This window comes from Capra hircus, chromosome 5 (assembly GCF_001704415.2).
Source record: "Capra hircus breed San Clemente chromosome 5, ASM170441v1, whole genome shotgun sequence".
Taxonomy (NCBI): domain Eukaryota; kingdom Metazoa; phylum Chordata; class Mammalia; order Artiodactyla; family Bovidae; genus Capra; species Capra hircus.
In genome coordinates, this window is record NC_030812.1 from 30,417,534 (window position 1) to 30,443,329 (window position 25,796).

The 25,796-nt window shown below is 56.2% G+C and overlaps 1 protein-coding gene across 1 annotated transcript in view; it reads left to right on the forward strand.

Moving 5' to 3' along the window:
- KMT2D (lysine methyltransferase 2D) overlaps window positions 1–25,638 on the forward strand; it is a 40,988-nt gene extending 15,350 nt beyond the window's left edge. The window contains exons 19-56 of the mRNA XM_018047847.1: window positions 73–120; window positions 789–1,010; window positions 1,509–1,628; window positions 1,716–1,820; window positions 2,044–2,174; window positions 2,261–2,408; window positions 2,593–2,658; window positions 2,848–2,958; window positions 3,116–3,253; window positions 3,358–3,442; window positions 3,676–3,917; window positions 4,014–4,087; window positions 4,299–4,349; window positions 4,473–6,284; window positions 6,372–6,551; window positions 6,629–6,765; window positions 6,984–8,845; window positions 10,418–10,541; window positions 10,713–10,797; window positions 10,903–10,969; window positions 11,061–11,293; window positions 11,394–12,314; window positions 12,426–14,300; window positions 14,437–14,577; window positions 14,700–14,867; window positions 15,025–15,184; window positions 15,812–15,887; window positions 16,069–16,244; window positions 16,353–16,483; window positions 17,120–17,252; window positions 17,330–17,457; window positions 17,611–18,751; window positions 19,725–19,861; window positions 19,983–20,113; window positions 21,790–22,075; window positions 22,308–22,381; window positions 22,509–22,617; window positions 22,750–25,638. Of these exons, the coding sequence (XP_017903336.1) occupies window positions 73–120; window positions 789–1,010; window positions 1,509–1,628; window positions 1,716–1,820; window positions 2,044–2,174; window positions 2,261–2,408; window positions 2,593–2,658; window positions 2,848–2,958; window positions 3,116–3,253; window positions 3,358–3,442; window positions 3,676–3,917; window positions 4,014–4,087; window positions 4,299–4,349; window positions 4,473–6,284; window positions 6,372–6,551; window positions 6,629–6,765; window positions 6,984–8,845; window positions 10,418–10,541; window positions 10,713–10,797; window positions 10,903–10,969; window positions 11,061–11,293; window positions 11,394–12,314; window positions 12,426–14,300; window positions 14,437–14,577; window positions 14,700–14,867; window positions 15,025–15,184; window positions 15,812–15,887; window positions 16,069–16,244; window positions 16,353–16,483; window positions 17,120–17,252; window positions 17,330–17,457; window positions 17,611–18,751; window positions 19,725–19,861; window positions 19,983–20,113; window positions 21,790–22,075; window positions 22,308–22,381; window positions 22,509–22,617; window positions 22,750–22,842 (11,921 nt within the window). The 3' untranslated portion in view covers window positions 22,843–25,638. The remainder of the gene's footprint in view (window positions 1–72; window positions 121–788; window positions 1,011–1,508; window positions 1,629–1,715; window positions 1,821–2,043; window positions 2,175–2,260; window positions 2,409–2,592; window positions 2,659–2,847; window positions 2,959–3,115; window positions 3,254–3,357; window positions 3,443–3,675; window positions 3,918–4,013; window positions 4,088–4,298; window positions 4,350–4,472; window positions 6,285–6,371; window positions 6,552–6,628; window positions 6,766–6,983; window positions 8,846–10,417; window positions 10,542–10,712; window positions 10,798–10,902; window positions 10,970–11,060; window positions 11,294–11,393; window positions 12,315–12,425; window positions 14,301–14,436; window positions 14,578–14,699; window positions 14,868–15,024; window positions 15,185–15,811; window positions 15,888–16,068; window positions 16,245–16,352; window positions 16,484–17,119; window positions 17,253–17,329; window positions 17,458–17,610; window positions 18,752–19,724; window positions 19,862–19,982; window positions 20,114–21,789; window positions 22,076–22,307; window positions 22,382–22,508; window positions 22,618–22,749) is intronic.

The following is a 25,796-nucleotide window of genomic DNA, read 5'->3' on the forward strand; positions in this document are numbered from 1 at the left end:
AGGGGGAGGAGGGGTCAGCGCAGGGGTTCCTTGCTCTGGGCCAGAGCCTCCAGCTGTTTGTCCTCTCCACAGCGCCTGTCGCACCTCCAGAGTTGGTACCTATGAAGGTGAAAGAGCCTGGTGAGTCACAATAAATCTGAATGCCAGTGCTAGAGAAGACCCTTAGACACTTAGTCCAGCTCCAGTCCTCCACTTTTATCTCATTTTTCACAGAAAAGAGGCTAAGACCCAGGGATGTTGAGTGACCTGCCCAAGGTCACCCCGTAGGTCAGTGGTGAAGTTGTGGTGACACTCACAGCCTCTAGGTTCCAGGCAGAATCCCGTTTACCAGCCAACATGGCCTTTGTACAGCCAGACTCTCATCTTTAGAGAGCACAGAACTCTTTCTGAACTCTGCTGTTTTTCCTTAATGAAGGAGCTCTGCCATCTCCATCCATCATGATGTAGGCACTGCTCCAGGCATCTGGGGCACTATGAGCTGGCATTCGGCAAAGAGGGGCCCTCCTTGGTCCGCATAGCCAGAGAACATATTTGGTGACCTGAGGGTTCATCAGGAGCAGAGTCCAGCTTCAGCAGCTGCTGTCTCTCAGACCCCCTCGGGTCACTGCAAGAGCACTCAGGCCTCAGCTGGTGCCCATCGGTGGTCTCTCCTCTGTAGCCCTCAGACCCCAGTCTGGACTTCAGTCTGTCTCTCATTGCTCTTGTCCCAGCTAGGGACTTAGGCAGAAACTCAGAGTCCCAGTTTCCCTGGGGCTCCATGGGGTCACACGCTTCCCCCCTTTGTGCAGAGCCCCAGTACTTTCGCTTCGAGGGTGTGTGGCTGACAGAAACGGGCATGGCGGTGCTGCGTAACCTGACCATGTCGCCTCTGCACAAGCGGCGTCAGAGGCGTGGACGGCCCGGCCTCCCAGGTGAGGCGGGGCTGGAGGGGGCCGAGCCTTCAGAGGTCCTGGGCCCTGATGACAAGAAGGATGGTGACCTGGACACGGACGAGCTGCTCAAGGCTGAAGGTCAGCCTAGGGGGTCTCGGGGAGCATGCCTGTGAGAGTTGATGTGGGGTCAGGGCAGCATTGTCACTCCCAGTCACCCTTGGGCCCCTGTGAGTCTTGTCCGATGGCTCTGTGACAGCAAACTGAGCTGTCCTTTTTTTTTTTGCCTGTGTTGTGTCTTTGTTGCTGCATGTGAACTTTCTCTAGTTGCTGTGAGTAGGGGCTACTCTGTAGTTGCAGTAGACAGGCTTCTCATTGTGGTGGCTTCTCTTGTTGCAGAGCATGGGCCCTAGGGTGTGCGGGTTTTAGTAGTTGTGGCTCACAGGCTTAGTTGCTCCTTGCTGTGTGGAATCTTCCTGGACCAGGGATCAAACTCATGTCCCCTGCATTGGCAGGCAGATTCTTAACCACTGGACCATTTGGGGAGTCCCCAGTTCTCAGTTCTTAACTGACAGGATGACAGGGTTCAAAGGGTCCAAGCCTCTGACCTGTCTCCATCTCTTTTGTCTCCACACACAGGTAGTGTGGAGCACATGGAGTGCGAAATTAAACTGGAGGGTCCTGTCAGCCCTGATGGAGAGCCTGGCAAAGAGGAGACCGAGGAGAGCAAAAAACGCAAACGCAAACCCTATCGGCCTGGTGAGGCCCTGGGATGTGGGTGGGATGGTGAGGGGCAGCTTACCAGGTCCCCAGCGGCTTCTCAGCCTCAGCTCTGCCTCCTTACAGGCATTGGTGGTTTCATGGTGCGACAGCGGAAATCCCACACACGTGTGAAAAAAGGGCCTGCAGCACAGGCGGAGGTGTTGAGTGGGGATGGGCAGCCCGACGAGGGTGAGACGGGTGAGGGCTCCAGTGGGGCCTGGGAGAAGGTGGGGCTCGCAGGACCCGTGGGACACTGCCAGAGAGGCCGGGGGCAGGGGTGCTCTCAAAGGGTCAAGGAGGTAGTGGGCCCAATTGGTGTCGGGGGAGAATAGGCAGAAAGTGTCCCCAGGCCAGCCTGGGAGCAGCATGCTCACAGTCCCCAGAGAGGCTAACCCTCCTGTTGGGTCCTCAGTGTTGCCTGCTGACCTGCCTGCCGAGGGCTCTGTGGACCAGAGCTTAGCCGATGGGGATGAGAAGAAGAAGCAGCAGCGGCGAGGGCGCAAGAAGAACAAACTGGAGGACATGTTCCCTGCTTACCTGCAGGTGGGTCTTAGGCTCTGAAGGCCACTGGCCAGGCTCCTGGCCCGCAGGGCCTGAGAAAGCCTGTTTCTTTCCGCCTCCTCCCACAGGAAGCCTTCTTTGGGAAGGAGCTGCTAGACCTGAGCCGGAAGGCCCTGTTTGCAGTTGGCGTGGGCCGGCCAAGCTTTGGATTGGGAACCCCCAAAGCCAAGGGCGATGGAGGCTCAGAGAGGAAGGAGCTCCCGACCTCACAGAAAGGTCAGTCATGTGGGGGTAAGGTAGTCTGAAGGGGTCCAACCTCACTTTGTACTTGGAAGCTGGTAAGAGATTTTGGTGTGAAATGGGCTGGTCTCTAGGAGTTGAGGGTTGGCCAAGGGCCCTGGCCTTGGTGCTGGGGTCCTGTTCTGCGCATCTCTGATTGAAGTGGGGCTGTTGCTCATAGGAGATGATGGTCCGGATGTTGCAGATGAAGAATCCCGTGGCCCCGAGAGCAAGGCTGATACACCAGGTGAGGGCTTCTGGGAGGGCTGGGTGCCATCTTGGTTTTGCTTCTGTCAACCTGTTCTGCCCCTGAGCGGAGGTTGACAGAAGGTTGGAGGCCAGAAAGTGTTTCAGGCCTTCTGTGGTCCTTGCCAGAGTGGCAAGTGTGGTGGCTCCACACCGACCTTAGCTGATGGGCTTTTCTTGGCAATTGCAGGACCTGAGGATGGTGGCATAAAGGCATCCCCAGTGCCCAGTGACCCCGAGAAGCCAGGCACCCCGGGTGAAGGGATGCTTAGCTCTGACTTAGACAGGATTCCCACAGAAGGTGAGGCTGGGACCCATACTCGGCATGTAAAAAGGTCCTCTCCTCTGCCTGAGGGACTCATTTATATTGCTCCTCTGGTGGGGAGTCATGGGCACCTTCCCTGGTATCCCTTGAGCCCTAGTCTTCCTCAGCAGCATCTTTCCTTGATCTCTCACAGAACTACCTAAGATGGAATCCAAGGACCTGCAGCAGCTTTTCAAGGACGTTCTGGGTTCCGAACGAGAGCAGCATCTGGGTTGCGGAACCCCTGGCCTGGACGGCAGCCGGACACCGCTGCAGAGGCCCTTTCTTCAAGGTGAGCTGATGGGGGTGGTTTGAAGACTGCATGGGCAGGTACCATCAAGCCTGCCTCCAGACCGGGCCGCTTGCTCCCTCTCTCTGATCCTATGCTTCTTGTAGGTGGACTCCCTTTGGGCAATCTCCCCTCCAGCAGCCCAATGGACTCTTACCCGGGCCTCTGCCAGTCCCCATTCCTGGATTCTAGGTTGGTATTTGTGCTTAACCTCTGTGGGCAGTCCCTTCCCTCCAGTGGGGCCACGCTGGGGGAGGGAACGCTGGACTCTCGGGTGCTGCTGTGGCAACCCCTCCCTCCCTCTGCTGCCTTGCTAGTGACTGTCCTCTGTTGGGGCAGGGCAGTAGCCTGGGGACTTTGGGCAGTTTGTCTGGGGTGGGGCTTGGCATCCCTGCCCTCTGTGACTCTCTGCCCCTGCGCCCCAGGGAGCGCGGGGGCTTCTTTAGCCCGGAACCCGGTGAGCCAGACAGCCCCTGGACAGGCTCGGGGGGCACCACGCCCTCCACCCCCACCACCCCCACCACGGAGGGTGAGGGCGACGGGCTCTCCTATAATCAGCGGAGTCTTCAGCGCTGGGAGAAGGACGAGGAGTTGGGCCAGCTCTCCACCATCTCACCTGTGCTGTACGCCAATATTAACTTCCCCAGTCTCAAGCAGGATTACCCAGGTACCTGTGGGACAGAGCGAGGGAGACAGCCTGCAACACGACCAGCGCAGGGGTCACCTGCCAGTTCTCCTCTCACACATCGTCTCTGTCCTCCAGACTGGTCAAGCCGCTGCAAACAAATCATGAAGCTGTGGAGAAAAGTTCCAGCTGCTGATAAAGCCCCCTACCTGGTGAGGCAGAAGGAGCCTGGAGTGGCGTGGGAAATGAGTCATGGGCGGCATGTCTTCGGGAAAGTCACCCTCATTCCTTCTACTCCCCACTTTCATAGCAGCTGGGCCAGTAGGGGTCGGCTTCTGGGTGGGGAGTGTGAGGGCATGGTGAGGGAGTGGGACTGGGCTTGAGACTGAGTCCCAGCCTCAGGCTGTGTCCTCTGTTCCTCAGCAAAAGGCCAAAGATAACCGGGCAGCTCACCGCATCAACAAGGTGCAGAAGGTGAGCGGGCTCAGGGTGCGCGGAGGCATCCAAGTCTGGTTGTGGGGCAGCCTCCCTGCAGGTGGGGGTCAGAGGGCCTACCCACAGCAGCCTGACTGTTCTCTACCTGGTTTCCTCCTGTAGCAGGCTGAGAGCCAGATCAACAAGCAGACCAAGGTGGGCGACATGGCCCGCAAGACTGACCGACCGGCCCTACATCTCCGCATTCCCCCCCAGCCAGGGGCCCTGGGCAGTCCGCCTCCCGCTGCTGCCCCCACCATTTTCATTGGCAGCCCCACTCCCCCCGCCGGCTTGTCTACCTCTGCGGACGGGTTCCTGAAGCCGCCGGCGGGCACGGTGCCCGGCCCCGACTCGCCTGGTGAGCTCTTCCTCAAGCTCCCGCCCCACGTGCCCGCCCAAGTGCCTTCGCAGGACCCCTTTGGACTGGCCTCTGCCTATGCTCTGGAGCCCCGCTTCCCCACAGTACCATCCACCTACCCTCCCTATCCTAGTCCGACTGGGGCCCCTGCACCGCCCCCGACGCTGGGTGCCTCATCTCGTCCTGGGACTGGCCAGCCAGGGGAGTTCCACACTACCCCACCTGGCACCCCCCGACACCAGCCCTCCACGCCTGACCCCTTCCTCAAACCCCGCTGCCCCTCCCTGGACAACCTGGCTGTGCCTGAGAGCCCAGGGGGAGGGGGAGGCAAGGCTGCTGAGCCTCTGCTGTCACCCCTGCCTTTTGGGGAGTCTCGGAAGGCCCTGGAGGTGAAGAAGGAAGAGCTTGGGGGATCGTCTCCGAGCTATGGGCCCCCAAACCTGGGCTTTGTTGACTCTCCCTCCTCAGGCCCCCACCTGGGTGGCCTGGAGTTAAAGGCACCTGATGTTTTCAAAGCCCCCCTGACCCCTCGGGCATCTCAGGTAGAGCCCCAGAGCCCGGGCTTGGGCCTAAGGCCCCAGGAGCCACCCCCTGCCCAGGCTTTGGCCCCTTCTCCTCCCAGCCACTCGGACATCTTTCGCCCTGGTCCCTACCCTGACCCCTACGCCCAACCCCCGCTGACCCCTCGGCCCCAGCCCCCACCACCTGAGAGCTGCTGTGCCCTGCCTCCCCGCTCACTGCCCTCTGACCCTTTCTCCCGAGTGCCCGCCAGTCCCCAGTCCCAGTCCAGCTCCCAGTCCCCCTTAACACCCCGTCCTCTGTCTGCTGAGGCTTTCTGCCCATCCCCTGTTACCCCTCGCTTCCAATCCCCTGACCCTTATTCCCGTCCACCCTCGCGCCCTCAGTCCCGGGATCCATTTGCCCCATTGCATAAGCCCCCCCGCCCCCAGCCCTCTGAAGTTGCCTTCAAGGCTGGGCCTCTAGCCCACACTCCGCTGGGGGCTGGGGGTTTCCCAGCAGCCCTGCCCTCAGGGCCAGCAGGTGAGCTCCATGCCAAGGTCCCAAGTGTGCAACCCCCCAATTTTGCCCGGTCCCCTGGGACCAGTGCATTTGTGGGCACCCCTTCTCCCATGCGTTTCACTTTCCCTCAGGCGGTCGGGGAGCCTCCCTTAAAGCCCCCTGTCCCTCAGCCTGGTCTCCCTCCACCCCATGGGATCAACAGCCATTTTGGGCCCGGCCCTACCATGGGCAAGCCTCAAAGCACAAACTACGCAGTAGCCGCAGGGAACTTCCGCCCATCGGGCAGCCCCCTGGGGCCCAGCAGCGGGCCCGCCGGAGAGGGCTACGGGCCGTCTCCGCTGCGCCCCCCGTCAGTCCTTCCCCAACCCGCACCCGACGGGCCCCTCCCCTGCCTGCCCCATGGGGCCGCACCACGGGCGGGCATCACCTCTCCGGTTGAGAAGCGAGAAGACCCAGGGGCTGGCACGGGCAGCTCTTTGGCGGCACCTGAGCTTTCAGGTACCCAGGACCCAGGCATGTCTGGCCTCAGTCAGACAGAACTAGAGAAGCAGCGACAGGTGGGTCAACATCTCTGTTTGTGGGCCAGCCCTTTGGGCTTTGGTGCTCGTCCAGTGGACTTACTGTCTTGTCTGTACTCTGCACAGCGCCAGCGACTGCGGGAGCTGTTGATTCGGCAGCAGATGCAGCGCAACACCCTTCGGCAGGAGAAGGAGACTGCGGCAGCTGCCGGAGCAGTGGGACCCCCAGGCAGCTGGGGTGCTGAGCCTAGTAGCCCTGCATTTGAGCAGCTGGGTCGAGGCCAGATCCCCTTTGCTGGGACCCAGGTAGGTAGAGTGGCAAGGGGTGGTAGATCCAAGATGCAGAAGGTGGCCGCACTTTCATCTACCCTCATCTTTCCTAGGACAAGAGCAGCCTTGTGGGGCTGCCCCCAAGCAAGCTGGGTGGCCCCATCCTGGGGCCAGGGGCTTTCCCCAGTGATGACCGACTCTCCCGGCCACCTCCACCAGCCACCCCTTCCTCTATGGATGTTAACAGCCGGTGAGGCTCCTGGGCTTCCCTCGGGGAAAAATCAAGGGAGTATATTATATCCAGTGTGGACTGCCCCTGATTTTCCTGTCTGTCTAATCCTCAGCATCACTTTCTTTTCTTTCCCATTCTTTCCCCCTCACTGTGTTAACTTTTTCCTTCTTTAGGGAAGCCCATGTTCTAGCTCTTTTTTCATTCTGATTTTTTCTTACTACTGCGTATACTTCCAGGCAATTGGTGGGGGGCTCCCAAGCCTTCTATCAGCGAGCACCGTATCCTGGGTCCCTGCCCTTACAGCAGCAGCAGCAGCAGCAACTGTGGCAGCAGCAGCAACAGGCAACAGCAGCAGCTTCCATGCGACTTACCATGTCTGCACGCTTTCCCTCAACTCCTGGGCCTGAACTTGGTCGCCAAACCCTAGGTTCCCCTTTGGCTGGAATTTCCAACCGCCTGCCTGGCCCTGGTGAACCAGTGCCTGGCCCAGCTGGTCCTGCCCAGTTCATTGAGTTGCGGCACAATGTACAGAAAGGACTCGGACCGGGGGGGCCTCCATTTCCCGGTCAGGGCCCTCCACAGAGACCCCGTTTTTACCCTGTAACTGAGGATTCCCACCGACTGGCCCCTGAAGGGCTTCGTGGCCTAGCAGTCTCAGGCCTTCCTCCACAGAAACCTTCAGCCCCACCAGCTCCTGAACTGAACAACAGCCTCCATCCAACGCCCCACACCAAGGGTCCCAACCTGCCCACTGGCTTGGAGCTAGTCAGCCGGCCCCCCTCCAGCACTGAGCTTGGCCGCCCCCCTCCTCTGGCCCTGGAAGCTGGAAAACTACCTTGTGAGGATCCTGAGCTGGATGATGACTTTGATGCCCACAAGGCCTTGGAGGACGATGAGGAGCTTGCTCACTTGGGCCTGGGTGTGGATGTGGCCAAGGGAGACGATGAGCTGGGCACTCTGGAAAACCTAGAGACCAATGATCCCCACCTCGATGACCTGCTCAATGGGGATGAGTTTGACCTGCTGGCCTATACTGACCCTGAGCTGGACACGGGGGACAAGAAGGACATCTTCAATGAGCATCTGAGGCTGGTGGAGTCGGCCAATGAAAAGGCTGAACGAGAGGCTCTGTTGCGAGGGGTGGAGCCAGGACCCTTGGGCCCCGAGGAGCGCCCTCCCCCGGCTGCTGATGCGCCTGAGCCCCGTCTGGCATCAGGGCTTCCCGAGGTGAAGCCCAAGGTGGAGGAGGGTGGGCGCCACCCTTCCCCTTGCCAGTTTACCATTACCACCCCCAAGGCAGAGCCAGCCCCTGTCACCACTTCCCTAGGCCTGGGGGTGAAGCCAGGTCAGAGTGTGACGGGCAGCCGGGACACTCGAATGGGCACAGGACCTTTTTCTAGCAGTGGGCACACAGCTGAGAAGGTCCCCTTTGGGACCACAGGAGGACCACCAGCTCACCTGCTGACACCCAGCCCACTGAGTGGCCCGGGAGGGTCCTCCCTACTGGAAAAGTTTGAGCTAGAGAGTGGGGCCCTGACTTTGCCTGGTGGACATGCATCTGGGGATGAGATGGACAAGATGGAGAGCTCACTGGTAGCCAGTGAGTTACCCCTGCTCATTGAGGACCTGTTGGAACATGAGAAGAAAGAGCTGCAGAAGAAGCAGCAGCTTTCAGCGCAGCTGCAGCCTGTGCAGCAGCAGCAGCCCCAGCAGCATTCCCTGCTGTCCACCCCAGGCCCTGCCCAGGCTGTGTCTTTGCCCCATGAGGGCTCTTCTCCCAATTTGGCTGGCCCTCAACAGCAGCTTTCCCTGGGACTTGGAGGCTCCCGACAGCCAGGCTTGGCCCAACCGTTGATGCCCACCCAGCCACCAGCTCATGCCCTCCAGCAGCGCCTGGCCCCATCCATGGCCATGGTATCCAACCAAGGGCATATGCTAAGTGGGCAGCATGGGGGACAGGCAGGCTTGGTACCCCAGCAGAACCCACAGCCAGTGCTGGCACAGAAGCCCATGGGTACCATGCCACCGTCCATGTGCATGAAACCACAGCAGCTGGCAATGCAGCAGCAGTTGGCTAACAGCTTTTTCCCAGATACAGGTAATCTCATCTTGGGGGAGAGACTGGCTTAGTAACTCAGGAGTGATCACGGTTACCACTAACTGAATTCTCTCTGAGGCTGCAGACCCAAGATACTCCCTAGTTAAAGGAGACCAGGCTCAGAGAGTGGTGTAGGCAGAAACACTGTAGCTTTTAAGGGAGAATAGTGCCTGGTGTCTAGCAGGTGTTCAGATGTTTGAGTGAATGAATGGAATGGACACCTGAAGTCTGATTAGCAGAGTCCTTGTAGCTGTGGTGAGACCCAGACCTTAGGACTTGGAGCAGAGTGGTGCGAGAAGTAGTTGGCCTGGTAAAAGATGTAGTGATACTTAGTGGCAGGAAAGTCAGGTGTATTTGGAGACCATGAGTGGACTGCTTAGGTTGGGGTAGGCTTTGTGGAAGGAAGCATGTGGGCACTGCCGTAACTTTGGAGAGGTGAGGTGGGGGCCCAGATTGAAGAAGACGTCAAAGTATAATAGTATCTATTGAATAATGACTGCTAAACACTGTGCTGAGCACTTTGCATTTACTGTGTGATATAATCATCACAACAAAAACATTAAGTAGGTACCATTATTATTTCTTTTTAACTCTCAATTTTGTATTGGGGTATAGTTGGTTGACAATGTGAGAGCGTCAGGTGAACAGCTAAGGGACTCAGCCATACGTATACATGCATCCATTCTCCCCCAAAGTCCCCTCCCATCTCGGCCACCGCATAACATAGAGCAGAGTTCTGTGTGCTATACAATAGGTCCTTGGTTATCCGTTTAAAATATAGCAGTGTGTACACGTAATAGGTCCTATTATTATCTTATAGAAAAGGAAACTGAGGCAGAAAGATTAACTTGCTCGATATCCTACAACTAACAGTTGGAATTTGAAGCCTGGCCCTCATATCCTTTTAACTGTTTTACCACCTCAGAATAACCAGGAGGAGGTGTTTGGTTAATCATCTTAAAAGTAAGGAGTCAGTTAAGCTTTCTGAGTAGTGGAGAAATATGCAGTGTATAAGATTTTAGGATGATTTGGTGTCTGCTTGTTTCTCTTTTTCTACCCAGTGTCCTGGACAGGCAGAGTGGTTTGTAGGTGGTATGTGTTGTGGCCAAAGCAACTCTGGCATTAGGCTTTGGCACTGTGCCCACATCTTGGGTTCTTGGGCTGCAGTTAGTTGTCCTAAGAACATGACTTTTGAAGAATGCTTTTTAGGTCATAAAGTAAACTTGTATTCTGGTCATATTTGATCTTCTCAGTAGCTCCGTGAGATAAGCAGAATAAGGAATCATGATCTCTGTCAAATAGAAGAATAAACTGAGGCTCATAGAGGTGAAATGACTTTAATACATTGATTCAGTAAATATTTACTGAGTACCTTTTCCTAATACCATGCAAGTAAAAACAGCTATGTGTCCTGTGAATAATAGAATTGAGTCACCTATGCTACCTGGCTCCTAGTCCAGTGGTCTTTCCACCATGCCATGTCATTGTTCTGCTTGGCTTGGTGGAAGTCAAGGAGTTGCAATACCAGACATTGACCTCAATGCCAGGCTCACTTGGCTCTTCTGTCTCTAGACCTGGACAAATTCGCTGCAGAAGATATCATTGATCCTATTGCAAAGGCCAAGATGGTGGCTTTGAAAGGCATCAAGAAGGTGATGGCTCAGGGCAGCATTGGAGTGGCACCTGGTATGAACAGGTAAGATGTATGGGATGGGAGCATTGGCTTTTTCCTTTTCCAGTCCTTCCCCTATTCTTCATGATCCTCCTTCCTACTTGTCCCACCTCTTTGCCCTTCAACTTTCCCCACCTCTTTGCCCTTCAACTTTCCCCATTGCTAACTCATCCTCTTTGCATTGGCGGACTCCAGGCAGCAAGTGTCCCTGCTAGCTCAGAGGCTCTCAGGGGGGCCCGGCAGTGATCTGCAGAACCACGTGGCAGCTGGGAGTGGCCAGGTAAATGGTCTGGTGGGAGCAGGAACTTGGCTTCTATGCCTTCGAGCCACCCTTCTTAGGGTCTGGTACAGAACAATGACCCTTCAACAGTCTTTCTCATCCCAGGAACGGGGTGCCGGTGACTCCTCCCAGCCTCGTCCCAATCCACCCACTTTTGCCCAGGGAGTGATCAGTGAGTATGGTGATGGGGAGGAATGTGCAAGGAAGTGGCTTGGGGAAAGAGGGGTTTGGATCCCCTGACACCCGTCCACTTCCTTTCCCAGATGAGGCTGACCAGCGGCAGTATGAGGAGTGGCTGTTCCATACCCAGCAACTCCTACAAATGCAACTGAAGGTGCTAGAGGAGCAGATAGGGGTGCACCGCAAGTCCCGGAAAGCCCTGTGTGCCAAGCAGCGCACTGCCAAGAAGGCTGGCCGGGAGTTCCCCGAGGCTGATGCTGAGAAGCTGAAGCTGGTTACAGAACAACAGAGCAAGATCCAGAAACAGCTGGATCAGGTAGGGAAGGCAGACTTCAACCTAGCAACCAGGAACCTGGGAAGAAGGGTGGCACAGGTGGGGAACCTCCCTGCTGACCTCCCTAACCTTCCCGTGTTAGGTCCGGAAGCAGCAGAAGGAGCACACTAACTTAATGGCAGAATATCGGAATAAGCAGCAGCAGCAGCAGCAACAGCAGCAGCAACAGCAGCAGCACTCAGCCGTACTTGCCCTTAGCCCTTCCCAGAGTCCCCGACTACTCACCAAGCTTCCTGGTCAGCTGCTCCCAGGCCATGGGCTGCAGCCACCTCAAGGACCCCCTGGGGGGCAAGCTGCAGGTCTTCGCCTGACCCCCGGGGGCATGGCCCTACCTGGACAGCCTGGTGGCCCCTTCCTCAACACCACCCTGGCCCAACAGCAGCAACAGCAACATTCTGGTGGAGCTGGGGCCCTGGCTGGCCCCTCAGGGGGCTTTTTCCCTGGCAACCTTGCTCTTCGAGGCCTGGGACCTGACTCGAGGCTTTTACAGGAAAGGCAGCTGCAGCTCCAACAGCAGCGCATGCAGCTGGCCCAGAAACTGCAACAGCAGCAGCAGCAGCATCTCCTAGGACAGGTGGCAATCCAGCAGCAACAGCAGCAGGGTCCAGGAGTACAGGCAAACCAGGCTCTGGGTCCCAAGCCCCAGGGCCTTCTGCCTCCCAGCAGCCACCAGGGCCTCTTGGTCCAGCAGCTGTCCCCCCAACCACCCCAGGGGCCCCAGGGCATGCTGGGCCCTGCCCAGGTGGCAGTATTGCAGCAGCAGCAACCACACCCTGGAGCTTTGGGCCCCCAGGGCCCTCACAGACAGGTGCTCCTGACCCAGCCGCGGGTGCTAAGTTCTCCCCAGATGGCACAGCAGGGTCAGGGCCTAATGGGACACCGGCTGGTCACATCCCAGCAGCAGCAACAGCACCAACAGCAAGGATCCATGGCTGGGCTTTCCCATCTTCAGCAGGGTCTGATGCCACACAATGGGCAGCCCAAACTGGGTGCTCAGCCCATGGCCGCCTTGCAGCAGCAACAGTTGCAACAGCAGCAGCAGCAGCAACTTCAACAACACCAACAGCTTCAACAACAGCAGCAGCTACAACAGCAGCAGCAGCAGTTACAACAGCAACAGCAACAGCAACAGCAGCAGCAACAGCAGCTTCAACAGCAACAGCAGCTTCAGCAGCAGCAGCAGCAACAGCAGCTTCAGCAGCAGCAGCAGCAGCTTCAACAGCAGCAGCAGCAGCTTCAACAGCAGCAGCAGCAACAGCAGCTTCAACAGCAGCAGCAGCAGCTTCAACAGCAGCAGCAGCAACAGCAGCTTCAACAGCAGCAGCAGCAGCTTCAGCAGCAGCAGCAGCAACAGCAGCTTCAACAGCAGCAGCAGATGGGCCTCTTGAGCCAGAGTCGAGCTTTACTGTCTCCTCAACAGCAACAGCAGCAGCAACAGATGACACTTGGCCCTGGCATGCCAGCCAAGCCTCTGCAACACTTTTCTAGCCCCGGAGCCCTGGGCCCAACCCTCATCCTAACGGGCAAGGAACAAAGCATCGTAGAGACGGCTCTTCCTTCAGAGGCCAGTGAGGGGTCCTCCACACATCAGGGAGGGCCCTTACCAATGGGGACTGTACCAGAGTCCGTGGCCACTGAACCAGGAGAGGTGAAGCCCTCACTGTCTGGGGACTCACAACTCCTGCTTGTCCAGCCCCAGGCGCAGCCTCAGCCCAATTCTCTGCAGCTGCAGCCACCTCTGAGGCTCCCAGGACAACAGCAGCCGCCAGTTAACTTGCTCCACACAGCAGGCGCAGGAAGCCATGGGCAACCAGGAAGTGGATCATCTGAGGCCCCGTCTGTGCCCCACCTACTGGCCCAATCCTCTGTTTCCTTAGGGGAACAGCCTGCATCCGTGACCCAGAATCTTCTGAGCTCCCAACAGCCCCTTGGACTAGAGCGGCCTATGCAAAATAACATAGGGCCACAGCCTGCCAAGCCGGGATCTGTCCCACAGTCTGGCCAGAGCCTGCCAGGGGCTGGGGTCATGCCTACAGTGGGTCAGCTTCGGGCACAGCTCCAAGGAGTCCTGGCCAAAAACCCACAGCTGCGGCATTTGAGTCCTCAGCAGCAGCAGCAGCTCCACGCGCTTCTCATGCAGAGGCAGCTACAGCAGAGTCAGGCAGCACGCCAGGCCCCACCCTACCCGGAGCCTGGGACCCAGCCCTCTCCCCTCCAAGGCCTCCTGGGCCGCCAGCCCCAACCTGGGGGCTTCCCTGGATCCCAGACAGGCCCTCTTCAGGAGCTAGGGGCCGGGCTTCGACCTCAGGGCCCACCCCGACTCCCCGCCCCACAAGGAGCCTTATCCACAGGACCAGTTCTTGGCCCTGTCCATCCCACACCTCCACCATCCAGCCCCCAAGAGCCAAAGAGACCTTCCTCCCAATTACCTTCCCCTAGCTCCCAGCTCCCCTCAGAGGCCCAGCTCCCTATCACCCAGCCAGGAACCCCCAAGCCCCAGGGGCCACCCTTGGAGCTTCCTCCTGGGAGGGTCTCACCTGCTGCTGCCCAGCTTGCGGATACCTTCTTTGGCAAGGGACTGGGACCTTGGGACCCCCCAGACCACCTAGTGGAAGCCCAGAAGCTGGAGCAAAGCAGCCTGGTACCTGGGCATCTGGACCAGGTGAATGGGCAGGTGGTACCTGAGCCACCACATCTCAACATCAAGCAGGAGCCTCGGGAAGAGCCGTGTGCCCTGGGGTCCCAGGCGGTGAAGAGGGAGGCCAACGGGGAGCCTGTAGGGACACCAGGTACCAGCAACCACCTCCTGCTGGCAGGGCCCCGCTCAGAAGCCGGGCATCTGCTCTTGCAGAAGCTTCTACGAGCAAAGAATGTGCAACTCAGTACTGGGCGGGGGCCCGAGGGGCTGCGAGCTGAGATCAACGGGCACATTGACAGCAAGCTTGCTGGGCTGGAGCAGAAACTGCAGGGTACCCCCAGCACCAAGGAGGTGAGTACTCCAGTTAAAAGTGGAGCAGACAGTGTGGGGCCTGGAGCCCAGGGGCAGAGCGAGCAGGTCTGGGTGAAACCAGAGGTGAGGGCTCTGAGGCGCACGGTGGCCTTCACTCTGGGTTTGTCCGGCTTAGGATACAGCAGCAAGGAAGCCTTTGACACCGAAGCCCAAGCGGGTACAGAAGGCAAGCGACAGGTTGGTGAGCTCCCGAAAGAAGCTGCGGAAGGAGGACGGGGTCAGGGCCAGCGAGGCCTTGCTGAAACAGCTGAAACAGGTGACCCCCAGGAGCCAGTCCCCTGGTCCCATCCCAGGATAGGGGCAGCCTGGCCCCCAGCTGTGCAGTAGCAGAGAGGTACATGCTGTGGGATTCCAACCTTGTCATCTTGCCCCTTCTAGGAGCTGTCCCTGCTGCCCCTCACGGAGCCTACCATCACCGCCAACTTTAGCCTCTTTGCTCCCTTTGGCAGTGGCTGCCCGATCAGTGGGCAGTGCCAGCTGAGAGGGGCCTTCGGAAGTGGGGTGCTGCCCACGGGCCCTGACTACTATTCCCAGCTGCTTACCAAGGTCAGAAAAATGGCAGTACCTTTTGGGGATGATGAGGTTCTTGAGGAGGTGGAGTTGGGGGTGGCAGACTTGAGCAAAGGGCTGATAGAGTTGGGGCCAGGAGATTATGTCAGTCTCCCTATGCCATCTTGCACACAACACCCCACCCCGCCCCCAGAATAACCTGAGTAACCCGCCGACACCACCCTCGTCGCTGCCCCCCACCCCACCCCCATCGGTGCAGCAGAAGATGGTTAATGGCGTCACTCCATCTGAAGAGCTGGGGGAGCACCCCAAGGATGCCGCCTCTGCCCGGGATACTGAAGGGGTGCTGAGGGGTAAGTCAGGAGCAGAGTGGGCGCCTCTCGGCCCCACCTTGGTGGCTAGGGTCCTGTGGTGGGGTTCGAGGTAGGAGTGGGTTGTGTGTTGCTCTGTGTGAATGCACAACAGATGATCCTTGAGATAGGAAGGGCTTCTTCGAGACTGATTTGTTGGAGCCAAGGAGGGGCTTCTGGAGTCCAGAGCAAAGGCAGCAGGGCAGGGAGAATATTAATGAAGCTTTTGTTTTTGAGGAATGACCAAGTTTCCTTACCCACAGGGTATGAACTCCAGTCAGATCTGCATTTGAAATCTGGCTCCTGCATTCATTTAGCTGTGTTTCTGCAGCCAAGTAACTTGATTGACTTGTGTGAGCCTCAATTTTCTCACTCTAAAATAAAAATAATACTTAATGGAGTTGTTGAAAGACTATAACCAATGAGCGTACACTGCAGAGTACCCTCTTTAGAAAGGCTCAATAAATTTATAGCTCATGTACCCCAAACTGGTAGATGGTTGGATGAGTAGATAGTGGTCATAGAACTGAGCTAGATCTTGTACCCGTTAGGCTTGAAACATGTGGGAGAAAGCACCAGCAGCTCTGGCCTGACCTCAGCCTGACTTTTCTTCTCCTACCTACCCTGCAGATGCTTCAGAAGTGAAAAGTCTCGACCTGCTGGCCGCTTTGCCTACGCCCCCTCACAATCAGACTGAGGATGTCAGGTGCGGAAGGGGCAGAGATGGGGATGAGGAATTGAGGTGGGGGACCAGTTCCTCATTTTCCCTTGTTTCTTCTTTTGACCAATGGCAGATTTCAAATAGAGCTGTAACATCCACAAATCTCTAGATTTGGGAGGGGGCACCTGCTGGGCTGAGGCAGTGAGTGTCTACTTTCGGCCCACAGGATGGAGAGTGATGAGGACAGCGATTCTCCTGACAGCATCGTGCCAGCTTCATCCCCTGAGAGCATCCTGGGGGAGGAGGCCCCCCGTTTCCCTCAGCTGGGCTCAGGCCGGTGGGAACAGGATGACCGGGCTCTCTCCCCTGTCATCCCCATCATTCCTCGGGCCAGCATTCCAGGTAGAGGTGACTCTGGGCCTGGACCCGGCCTGGCCTGGCCAGGCTGCATTGTCAGAGGTCAGGGAGTGAGGTAGCTGGAGCTTACACAGGTCCTTCTTTGTCACTCAGTCTTCCCAGAGAGCAAACCTTATGGGGTCCTGGATCTGGAGGCCACCAGGAAGCTGCCTGCCCCAACTTGGGAAAAGGGCAAAGGAAGCGAGGTGTCAGTCATGCTGACGGTTTCTGCTGCTGCCGCCAAGGTATGTCCTGGGGATGCCTCGGGGCCAGGAGAGGATGCTAGTCAGAGGGCAGTCCCAGGAGCTTCTCTGGATAAATCCAGTCATTTAAACCTGTGTATTGAGGACCTCCTGTGAATGAAAGCCTGAGCCGGAGTGTGGGATTAGAGAAAATGTAGCACAAGGGGCTGCCCTGCCCTCAAGGAGCTCACAGTTCAGGGGTAAAGTGCTACCAAACATGTCCCCCCAGTCACATTGCATGGAATTCTGTTTTTTTGAAAATGTTATCAGGGTCTTGTGATCAAAGGAAGTTGGAAATCTCCATTAAAATAGCAAAACAGTTTTCTTTATTACAAGGCTCTGCAGATCCTTTACTTTGCTAACGTGTACTGATTTACAAGGGGTGGACGCAGTGTGTCGTTTCCTAAGCCCAGTTGCCGCAGGTCTCTTGCTATGAGCTCCCGGTAATGCCCACAGTGATTTGAGAAAGGCTGCCTTTAAAGGAGGTGCATGGGAAGAAGCCAGATGGCTCAGGGGCGGGACTGACAGGCCGCTTAGGGAGCTGCGTTCCGGGTGTCGTGGTCCCCACCAAGCTGGTGATGGTTCTCACGCTGCCACTCTGCCGACTTGGCTGTCGTATCCCCTTTCCTGCCCTGGCAGAACCTGAATGGCATGATGGTGGCAGTGGCAGAGCTGCTGAGCATGAAGATCCCCAATTCCTATGAGGTGCTGTTCCCAGAGAGCCCTGCCCGGGCTGGCATCGAGCCTAAGAAGGGGGAGGCTGAGGGCCCTGGTGAGTATGGCAGAAAAACTCCTTGGGGCCCGCAGGGAGTGATAGTGGTGGGAGTCTCTGACCCCTTCTTCCTGCAGGTGGGAAAGAAAAGAGTCTGGGAGGCAAGAGCCCAGAGGCTGGCCCTGATTGGCTGAAGCAGTTTGATGCTGTGTTGCCTGGCTATACACTCAAGAGTCAGTTAGACATCTTGAGTCTCCTCAAACAGGTGGGTCTGTTGGAAGAAGACAGGGTGGGTATCTGGCTAGGACAGAGGAGGCAGAGGGCTTTGGGGCAAGTGGAATCTGGGTGGGAGGAGAGAGGTGACTAGTTAATTGAGGAGCCAGCACTAACGGTACAGGGCTCTCCTATCTTCCCATAGGAGAGCCCTGCCCCAGAGCCCCCCACCCAGCACAGCTACACCTACAACGTCTCCAACCTGGATGTGCGACAGCTCTCGGCCCCACCTCCTGAAGAACCCTCCCCACCCCCTTCCCCTCTGGCACCCTCTCCTGCCAGCCCCCCTGCTGAACCCTTGGTTGAACTTCCAGCTGAACCCTCAGCTGAGCCACCGATCCCCTCGCCTCTGCCACTGGCCTCGTCCCCTGAATCTACCCGGCCCAAGCCCCGAGCCCGGCCTCCTGAGGAAGGTGAAGATTCCCGGCCCCCTCGCCTCAAGAAGTGGAAGGGGGTGCGCTGGAAGCGGCTCCGGCTGCTGCTGACTATCCAGAAGGGTGGTGTGCGGCAGGAGGATGAGCGGGAAGTGGCTGAGTTCATGGAACAGCTCGGCACAGCCTTGCGACCTGACAAGGTGCCTCGAGACATGCGGCGCTGCTGCTTCTGTCATGAGGAGGGGGATGGGGCCACGGATGGGCCTGCCCGCCTGCTGAACCTGGACTTGGACTTGTGGGTGCACCTCAACTGTGCCCTGTGGTCCACAGAGGTATATGAGACCCAGGGCGGGGCGCTGATGAACGTGGAGGTTGCCCTGCACCGAGGCCTGCTCACCAAGTGCTCCCTGTGCCAGCGCACCGGTGCCACCAGCAGCTGCAATCGAATGCGTTGCCCCAACGTCTACCATTTTGCCTGTGCCATCCGCGCCAAGTGCATGTTCTTCAAGGACAAGACCATGCTGTGTCCAATGCATAAGATCAAAGGGCCCTGTGAGCAGGAGCTGAGCTCTTTTGCTGTCTTCCGGAGGGTCTACATCGAGCGGGATGAGGTGAAGCAGATTGCCAGCATCATCCAGCGGGGAGAGCGGCTGCACATGTTCCGGGTGGGCGGCCTTGTGTTCCATGCCATTGGACAGCTTCTGCCCCACCAGATGGCCGACTTCCACAGTGCCACCGCCCTCTATCCAGTGGGCTACGAGGCCACGCGCATCTACTGGAGCCTCCGCACTAACAACCGTCGCTGCTGCTACCGCTGCTCCATCGGCGAGAACAATGGGCGGCCGGAGTTTGTGATCAAAGTCATGGAGCAGGGCCTGGAGGACATGGTCTTCACGGACGCCTCTCCCCAGGGTAAGCACAGGACCCTTGTAGCCATAGTATAGCATTGGACGAGTTTCTCCCAGAGTCACCTTTCCGATGTTGAGACGAGACTTTCAGGCTCCTTATTGAGTGATCTTGTTCCCCAACCTCCGGCAGGTAGAGGTCTCTTGAAGTTCTCCAGAGAAAGTGTTTTGGCCTTTCTCAGCCACTTTGAATTCTCTGTGTAACTGAAGATACTTTGCTTCTCTGACTATACATATTCCAGCTCCTTTTCTTAATCTCAGTGGATCTAAAGGATACAAGTCTGAGACCCTGTTGCCCAGTTTACCCAATCTCATTTTAGGCTTGAGTTCCTTACGGTTGCTTTCCCCTGGATAAAATCTTTTGATCTTGGTTTCGGTATTAATGGTAAAAGTAACAGAATTAACGTTGTAGTGAGCATGTATTATGTGCCACAAACTGAGCTGAGTGGTTTGTCTAAATTATTTTGTTCCTGCAACCCCTCAAGGTAAGTACTACTATTATGCCAAGTTTATACATAAACTGAGTAGTGGAGAGATTTAAGTAGTGGGTTAGCTAAAAAAATTCGTTCAGGTTTTAGAAAAAACCCAAACAAACTTTTTCACCAACCCAATATTTGCCTTAAGGGCCCCATGGCCAGTATTAGAACCTGAACCTAAGTCTCGTCACTCCAGAACATGCCTGGAGCTTGAGTTGGTCTGGCTCTCATGTAAGGTACATGGACTGTGTTGGGTATCTTGGGCCCTGGGTTCATGTTTCTGTGTCACAAGGCTCTCTGATGCCCCTCCAGGGTGGGAAACCTCCTGGCTTGTTGAGGGAGACTGAGACTGGGAGGCCAAGAGAGGTTCCTGAAGAGCCACACACCCTCTTGATAGCAAGGTGGGCAGGCTACAGAAACCACCCTAGCATCGGATGGAGGTTAGGGCTGAGGTCAATAAGCAGAAGTTGCCTCTGAGGGCTGCTGTCTTTCCTTGTCTCTTAGCCGTTTGGAATCGCATCATTGAGCCTGTGGCAGCCATGAGGAAAGAGGCCGACATGCTGCGTCTCTTCCCCGAGTACCTGAAAGGAGAGGAGCTCTTTGGGCTGACAGTGCACGCCGTGCTGCGCATAGCTGAATCAGTAAGGAAAGGGCCGGGGGCTGGCGGCTGGTGGCTGGGGGCCGGGGGCCGGGAGGGCCCTGGAAATGTTGGTCTTGCCCCAGAAGTGCTCAGGCTGAAGTGAATGTGACCTGTGCCCACAGCTGCCTGGAGTGGAAAGCTGTCAAAATTATTTATTCCGCTATGGACGCCACCCCCTGATGGAGCTACCGCTCATGATCAACCCCACTGGCTGTGCTCGGTCAGAGCCTAAAATCCTCACACACTACAAACGGTGAGCTTGTTGGGCTGGACCAAGGGTTGTGGGTATGCGGTTGGTAGGGCCCTCTGGCTAATTACGAGTGTTTGGGGTTACAGATCAGAGTTCCCTCAGAAAGACTGGGGGTTCACTCTAGCCTCCTGACTTGAGGGTATACAGGTATCACTAGGGTATCCTTTTCCTCCCCAGCCTCTCAGGTGCTTGGGGTTGACCTGCATCTAGGGACACTTCTCGGGTGTCCTGGGAATGGCCCTTGGGGAGGTTCTGGGTAGACGGTGGTGAGATCTTATGTATAAAGGACCCAGATGCCACCTTCCTCTCCTGTGTTGCTTCCAGGGGGCCTGTGATTCTCCCCAGCCTGAGACAGATGCCCCATGAGTGCTAGATTCACCTTCCCGTCCCCAGGCTGAGTTGGTGTCAAAAATAAATAATTAGGAATATAATAGAAAAAAATAATAAAACCTTACATTTGTATAGCACTTTATACTTTTTTTTTCAAAGCGTTTTCACATCCATTATCTCATTTGATCCTCACAACAACCTTATGAGGTAGGTAGGGCAGGTGGTATTATCCCCATTTACAGCTGAGAAAACTGAGACCCAGAAAGGTTAAGTGACTAGACAAAGGTCACAGCTGGGACCAGAGCCTTACCTCTTGACTTGTGGTTCACTGTTCTTGCTGTGTACCACGGTAGCCTGACCTTGGTCCCTGGGTAGAGGGAGGCAGAATCCATGAGAGGAGGGCTTTCTTGAAGGTCTTCGGTTGCTCTTTGGGCTGTTGTAGAGCGTCAAACTCTAGCCCTGCCAGCCCTGGTCCCTGATGCTCTACACCAGTGGTTTTCAAACTGTGTTTCAGAAAGCCCTGGAACACATAAACTGAGTGGGCAGAACTTGGCCCTCTCCATGCATAACTCTCCCCTTCCCCATATTGGATTCAACCAGGAGAGTTCCGTTTCCATCTAGTTTATGTATTGGCATTCCTGTAATGTTTTGTTAAAAAAAAAAAAAAAAAACAAGATTTCTGCTGTATGAGAAAGAGTCAGTTTGAAAACCACTGCTCTGGGATGGGCAAGAACTTGGCTGGTGCCCTAGGGTGGTGAAAAGGCATCCTGCTAGGCAGCAGTCATTCCCCTGCACTGAGCCATCTGCACAGAGCCCAATGTTATGGCGGAGAAAGGGAACAGTCTAAAGAAAGGAAAGGATACCACCATTTGGCTGTGAATTCAGGGCCAGTTTTAATTCAAATCCAGCCCAGTATGGTAGACATGGCCCCCGTTTGCGGAGCTTCCAGCATGAGTAGGAGATAGGACTCAGAGATTTGAACAAATCCGTTAGCCTAAATTCCAGGCCTGGGCTGCTCGTGAGCATGGCCTTGAGTCTGGTTTGGCAGGAGGGTGGTAGAAGGCGGGGAGATGGGAGAGCAGGCTCAGTGTAGGGGAATCAGTGCCCCTCCCCTCCCTTCACACCCCACCCCGCCATCCTGGGCTCTCTCCGCCACACAGGGTGTTGGAAGGGTCCCCGTAGCTAGTTGCTGCCTCACCACAGCCAAGACTCGGGTGCCTCTACTCCACTCCCAAGGCAGCACGCGCCCTCATTGGAGTGTTACACATCCCAGGGAGGAAGCGGGTGGTGTGTGCCTGGTCTGGGCTAGAGCTGTCTTGTCATGGACTGTGGACTGTATCACCTCCCAGGCCCCACACTCTGAACAGCACCAGCATGTCCAAGGCATATCAGAGCACCTTCACAGGCGAGACCAACACCCCGTACAGCAAGCAGTTTGTGCACTCCAAGTCATCTCAGTACCGGCGGCTGCGCACTGAGTGGAAGAACAATGTCTACCTGGCTCGATCCCGTATCCAGGGCCTGGGTCTCTATGCAGCCAAGGACCTAGAAAAGCACACAATGGTCATCGAGTACATTGGCACCATCATTCGCAATGAAGTGGCCAACCGGAGGGAGAAAATCTATGAGGAGCAGGTATGGGCTGGCAGAGGGGCTATCATGGTGCATTTAGCCAAGGGGCAGGGGCAGGACTGGGGCCAGAGGAGCAGGTGGAAAGCTGCTGTGGGAAGAGAAGGGGAGAGGCAGGAGAAAGGAAGAGTAAGAAATAAAGATGAGCTCTCTGCCCAAGCCCACCACCTGACCCCACCACCACCTCTGCTGCCCTTCTCTGATATTCTTGCCCCTTCTGCAACCTCTGCCTTTCTAGAATCGAGGCATCTACATGTTTCGAATAAACAACGAACATGTCATTGATGCTACGTTGACCGGAGGCCCCGCCAGGTGAGAGAGGGATGAGCAAGAAGGGATTTAGGAGTCCCTCAGGGTGGCACCCTGGGGGCGGGCCAACAAGGAACCAGCATCATCCAACTCAGTAGCTTGATATTTCTGCCTTTGTCCCACTGCCTAGGTACATTAACCATTCTTGTGCCCCTAACTGTGTGGCGGAAGTTGTGACATTTGACAAGGAGGACAAAATCATCATCATCTCCAGCCGGCGAATCCCCAAAGGAGAGGAGGTAAGAGGAAGCCTCTCTTAGTGAGTGACAGAGCAGCTCCCTCTTCTCTGCTGAAAGTCCAGTCCCAAGGCCACTGCCCTCCCCGACTTCCTCTGGCGGACTGGCCTTGATTGTGCCCTCTTCTCTTTCCAGCTGACATATGACTATCAGTTTGATTTTGAGGACGATCAGCACAAGATCCCCTGCCACTGTGGAGCCTGGAATTGTCGGAAATGGATGAACTAAGAAGCTTTGAGGCTACCAGGCAGGGGAGTCCCCCCACCCCCAACCTCTTCCCTGAAAGGGATGAGGGGGAAGAGAGGTAGCAGCCAGAGCCAGGACCCAGGGCTGGGGCTGCCGGCTGACCGGAGCCCCTGGAGCAGGAGGCTGGGGCAGAGGGCCCTAGGCCAAGCCCACCCTGGGCACCAGGGATGACCCTCTTCCCCGCCACCGGCCCCCAGGCTGGCATCTCTGCCCCCAGCTCCAGGAGGGGCCAGACAGAAGCAGCCATTGGGCATCTCAGGTTTGAGGGGGATATGGGCCGGGAACTACCCAGAAGCATCTGGGAGGCAGCAGGGAGGAGGGAGGAGGATGTGTGGCCGGGCCTCACAGCCCTGCTGCTCCCACCGACCTCTCTGGCCCAACTCAAGGCTGCAAAGAGACTTGACTAAGCTTGACAATCCCAAAGGCCGGGTCCCACACCTGGCCCTGCCTGCCGGGTCCTGCCCCAACCCTCACCCCCATCCCCTTCCCTCTCAATCTGTCTCTGTCTCCCTCTTCTCCTCTGTGTTTCTGTCTCTCTATGGGTTGTGTTTCCTTGTTTTCCAATCTGACAAATGCAACATGAATGGGAAAGAGGCGCCCAGCTGCCCAGGAGGGCAAGCCAGGCAAGCCGGGCAAGGAGACCCCGCACCCACACCTACCTCATTTAAGTGTTGGATTTTTTGCTGTTTTGAAATGTGAGACCCTCTCCAAGCCCCCTACTGCCCCAACCCTCTCCCCCACCTCACTGCCCTCTTCTGAGTGGGTGGAAGGGGGGTAGGAGGAAGAAGAAAAAACAACAACAAAAAATCCATCTTTGTTTTTAATTACGGGCATGGGATGGTGGTTGAGGCTAATGATGATGAAGATTGGGGATGACTGGCCCCTAGTTGCTCTAGGACTTCCTTCTCCATCTGGACATGGGGGCAGGAGGGGCGTGCTTAGGACCAGAGTATCTCCCTCCTGTTTTCCCAACCCCATCATGAGCCCATTTGCCCTCCAGCCCCTGGATCGGGTGGGTGGGTGGTAGGGTGAGGGCTATCCCTGAGTGGCATGCCCATACCCAGTGAGGCAGGGTGTGGCCCGGAGCTCCCACTTTCCCTCAGTCACCAAACTGCTGCTGGTCTGGTGAGAAGGGGTGGTGATGTGGGGGTGGGGGAGCTTAGTGTCAGCGCGGGGAGGGTGGGGGGTATTTATCTATTTATACATGGGATTGTACATAGTCTTGTGGGGCATGGGGGAGCCGGCTGGAGGTGAGAACCCTCCCCTCTCCCCCGACCCCCGGGGAGAGCAAATGTAAAACTACTAATTTTTGTGCTTTATATATTCTATATAAATATATCTATTTTCTTTTTACAAAACCAGTTTATAAATGGTAGGGGGGTGTGGGGCGGATACATGGAGCTCCCCTTGTGGGGGAGCCCCCTCCATTACCCAACCTACCGCCCTTTTCCTCACCCCCTCCTCCCCACCCCCTGGCTGTGACTGCTGTAAGGTGGGGGTATAGAGGCTGGGCGATTCCCACCCCCTTTTGTATAGTTGGACTATGTTATAACGCACAAAAGTGAGCTGGCCCCAGGGGGAGCCAGAGGGTAATGGGTTCCCCTGCCTCCCTTTCCTTCCCCTTTCTGCCCAAGCTTGTGCTGCAGTTGAACCTCTTCCTGGGGGTAGGGGTAGGTCAGGGGGTGGGTGAGGCCCCAGACCCCTCTCTGGTAGGGAGCCATGGGGATGAAGATGAAGCTTATATGCAGTTCTCTCCTAGGGGCTGTGGGCAAAGGGCATTTTGTAATTAATATTTTCAAGAATCAAATGTCTGGAGTGTGGGGGTGGGCTTGGTGGTGGTGTATGGGTGGGCCTGCTGGAGGGGGAGCACGGTCGCTGTTGTGATTTTAGGTTTGTTTTTGTTTGTTTTTGAATTTGGGGGGTTGCGGATTGATGGGGGTAGGGAAATTTTTTTTTTTTAAGCTGCTTCCTCAACTGTTTCAAGCTGCAAATGTTTAAGAGAATAACATCCCCCACCCCCACAGAAACCACTGTAATGAGATCACAGTGGGGAGACTGGGCTTCTGCCCCCATAGCCATTGGATGTTCCTTTTCCAAGAGCAGAAGGTTTAGGTTACAGGGAAGGGGAGATTGGCTCCTGCCAGTCAGGCTCTGATTGGGGCTTGGGCCCTGGGATTGGGAAAAGGGGATGGGGCAGACTTTGTAAGCATATGCTAGGTATCTGATAGTCCTGTAGAATTTAGTGAAGAAACCTTATACAGTTTTTAATTTTTATATAAACTAACTCAGACCCAAGCTACAAGGTTGGAATTTTGGTTGTTGGTTTTTTTTTAAGTACCCCGCCTGTATAATTGCATCAGAATTCCCTCCCTCCCCCTCGCCCCCCCATGTTTGTACTTTGGGTTGGTTTACACTTGCACATATTCAATTTTCAGTTTTTTCCCATTTATGGTCTTCTCCCCTCACCTCCAGGACCCTCCCCCTTTTTAAAAAATAAATCTCTGACAAGTGTGAATCCCGTGAAGACTTTATTTTGTGTTGTGTGTATCCTGTACAGCAAGGTTGGTCCTTCGTAACAACGGATGAAATGATTCCCTTTTTTAAAGCGCCCTCTCTCCCTCCAACCCCAGCGCCCCTGTCCTTGGCATGTTTTGTATCAGCGATCATTCTGAACTGTACATAATTTATGTTGCAAGAGGCAAAGGGCAAGTTTTGGATTTTGCTTCTTCCAAGTTTGTTTTTAAACGACAAATAAAAAAAAGAACATTTTAAATACAAGCGACTCCGTCCCGTCACCCTCGCCGTCGGTGGGATCAGTGAGGTCTGAGTGGACCCGGGGAGGGCGGTTTCCGAGGCCAGGACACACCGGAAGGGTGAGCTCCCCGCTTTCCACCCTTGGCTTGCGTAGGTTCTGACGTTGGCGGAAGTGCGTCGCG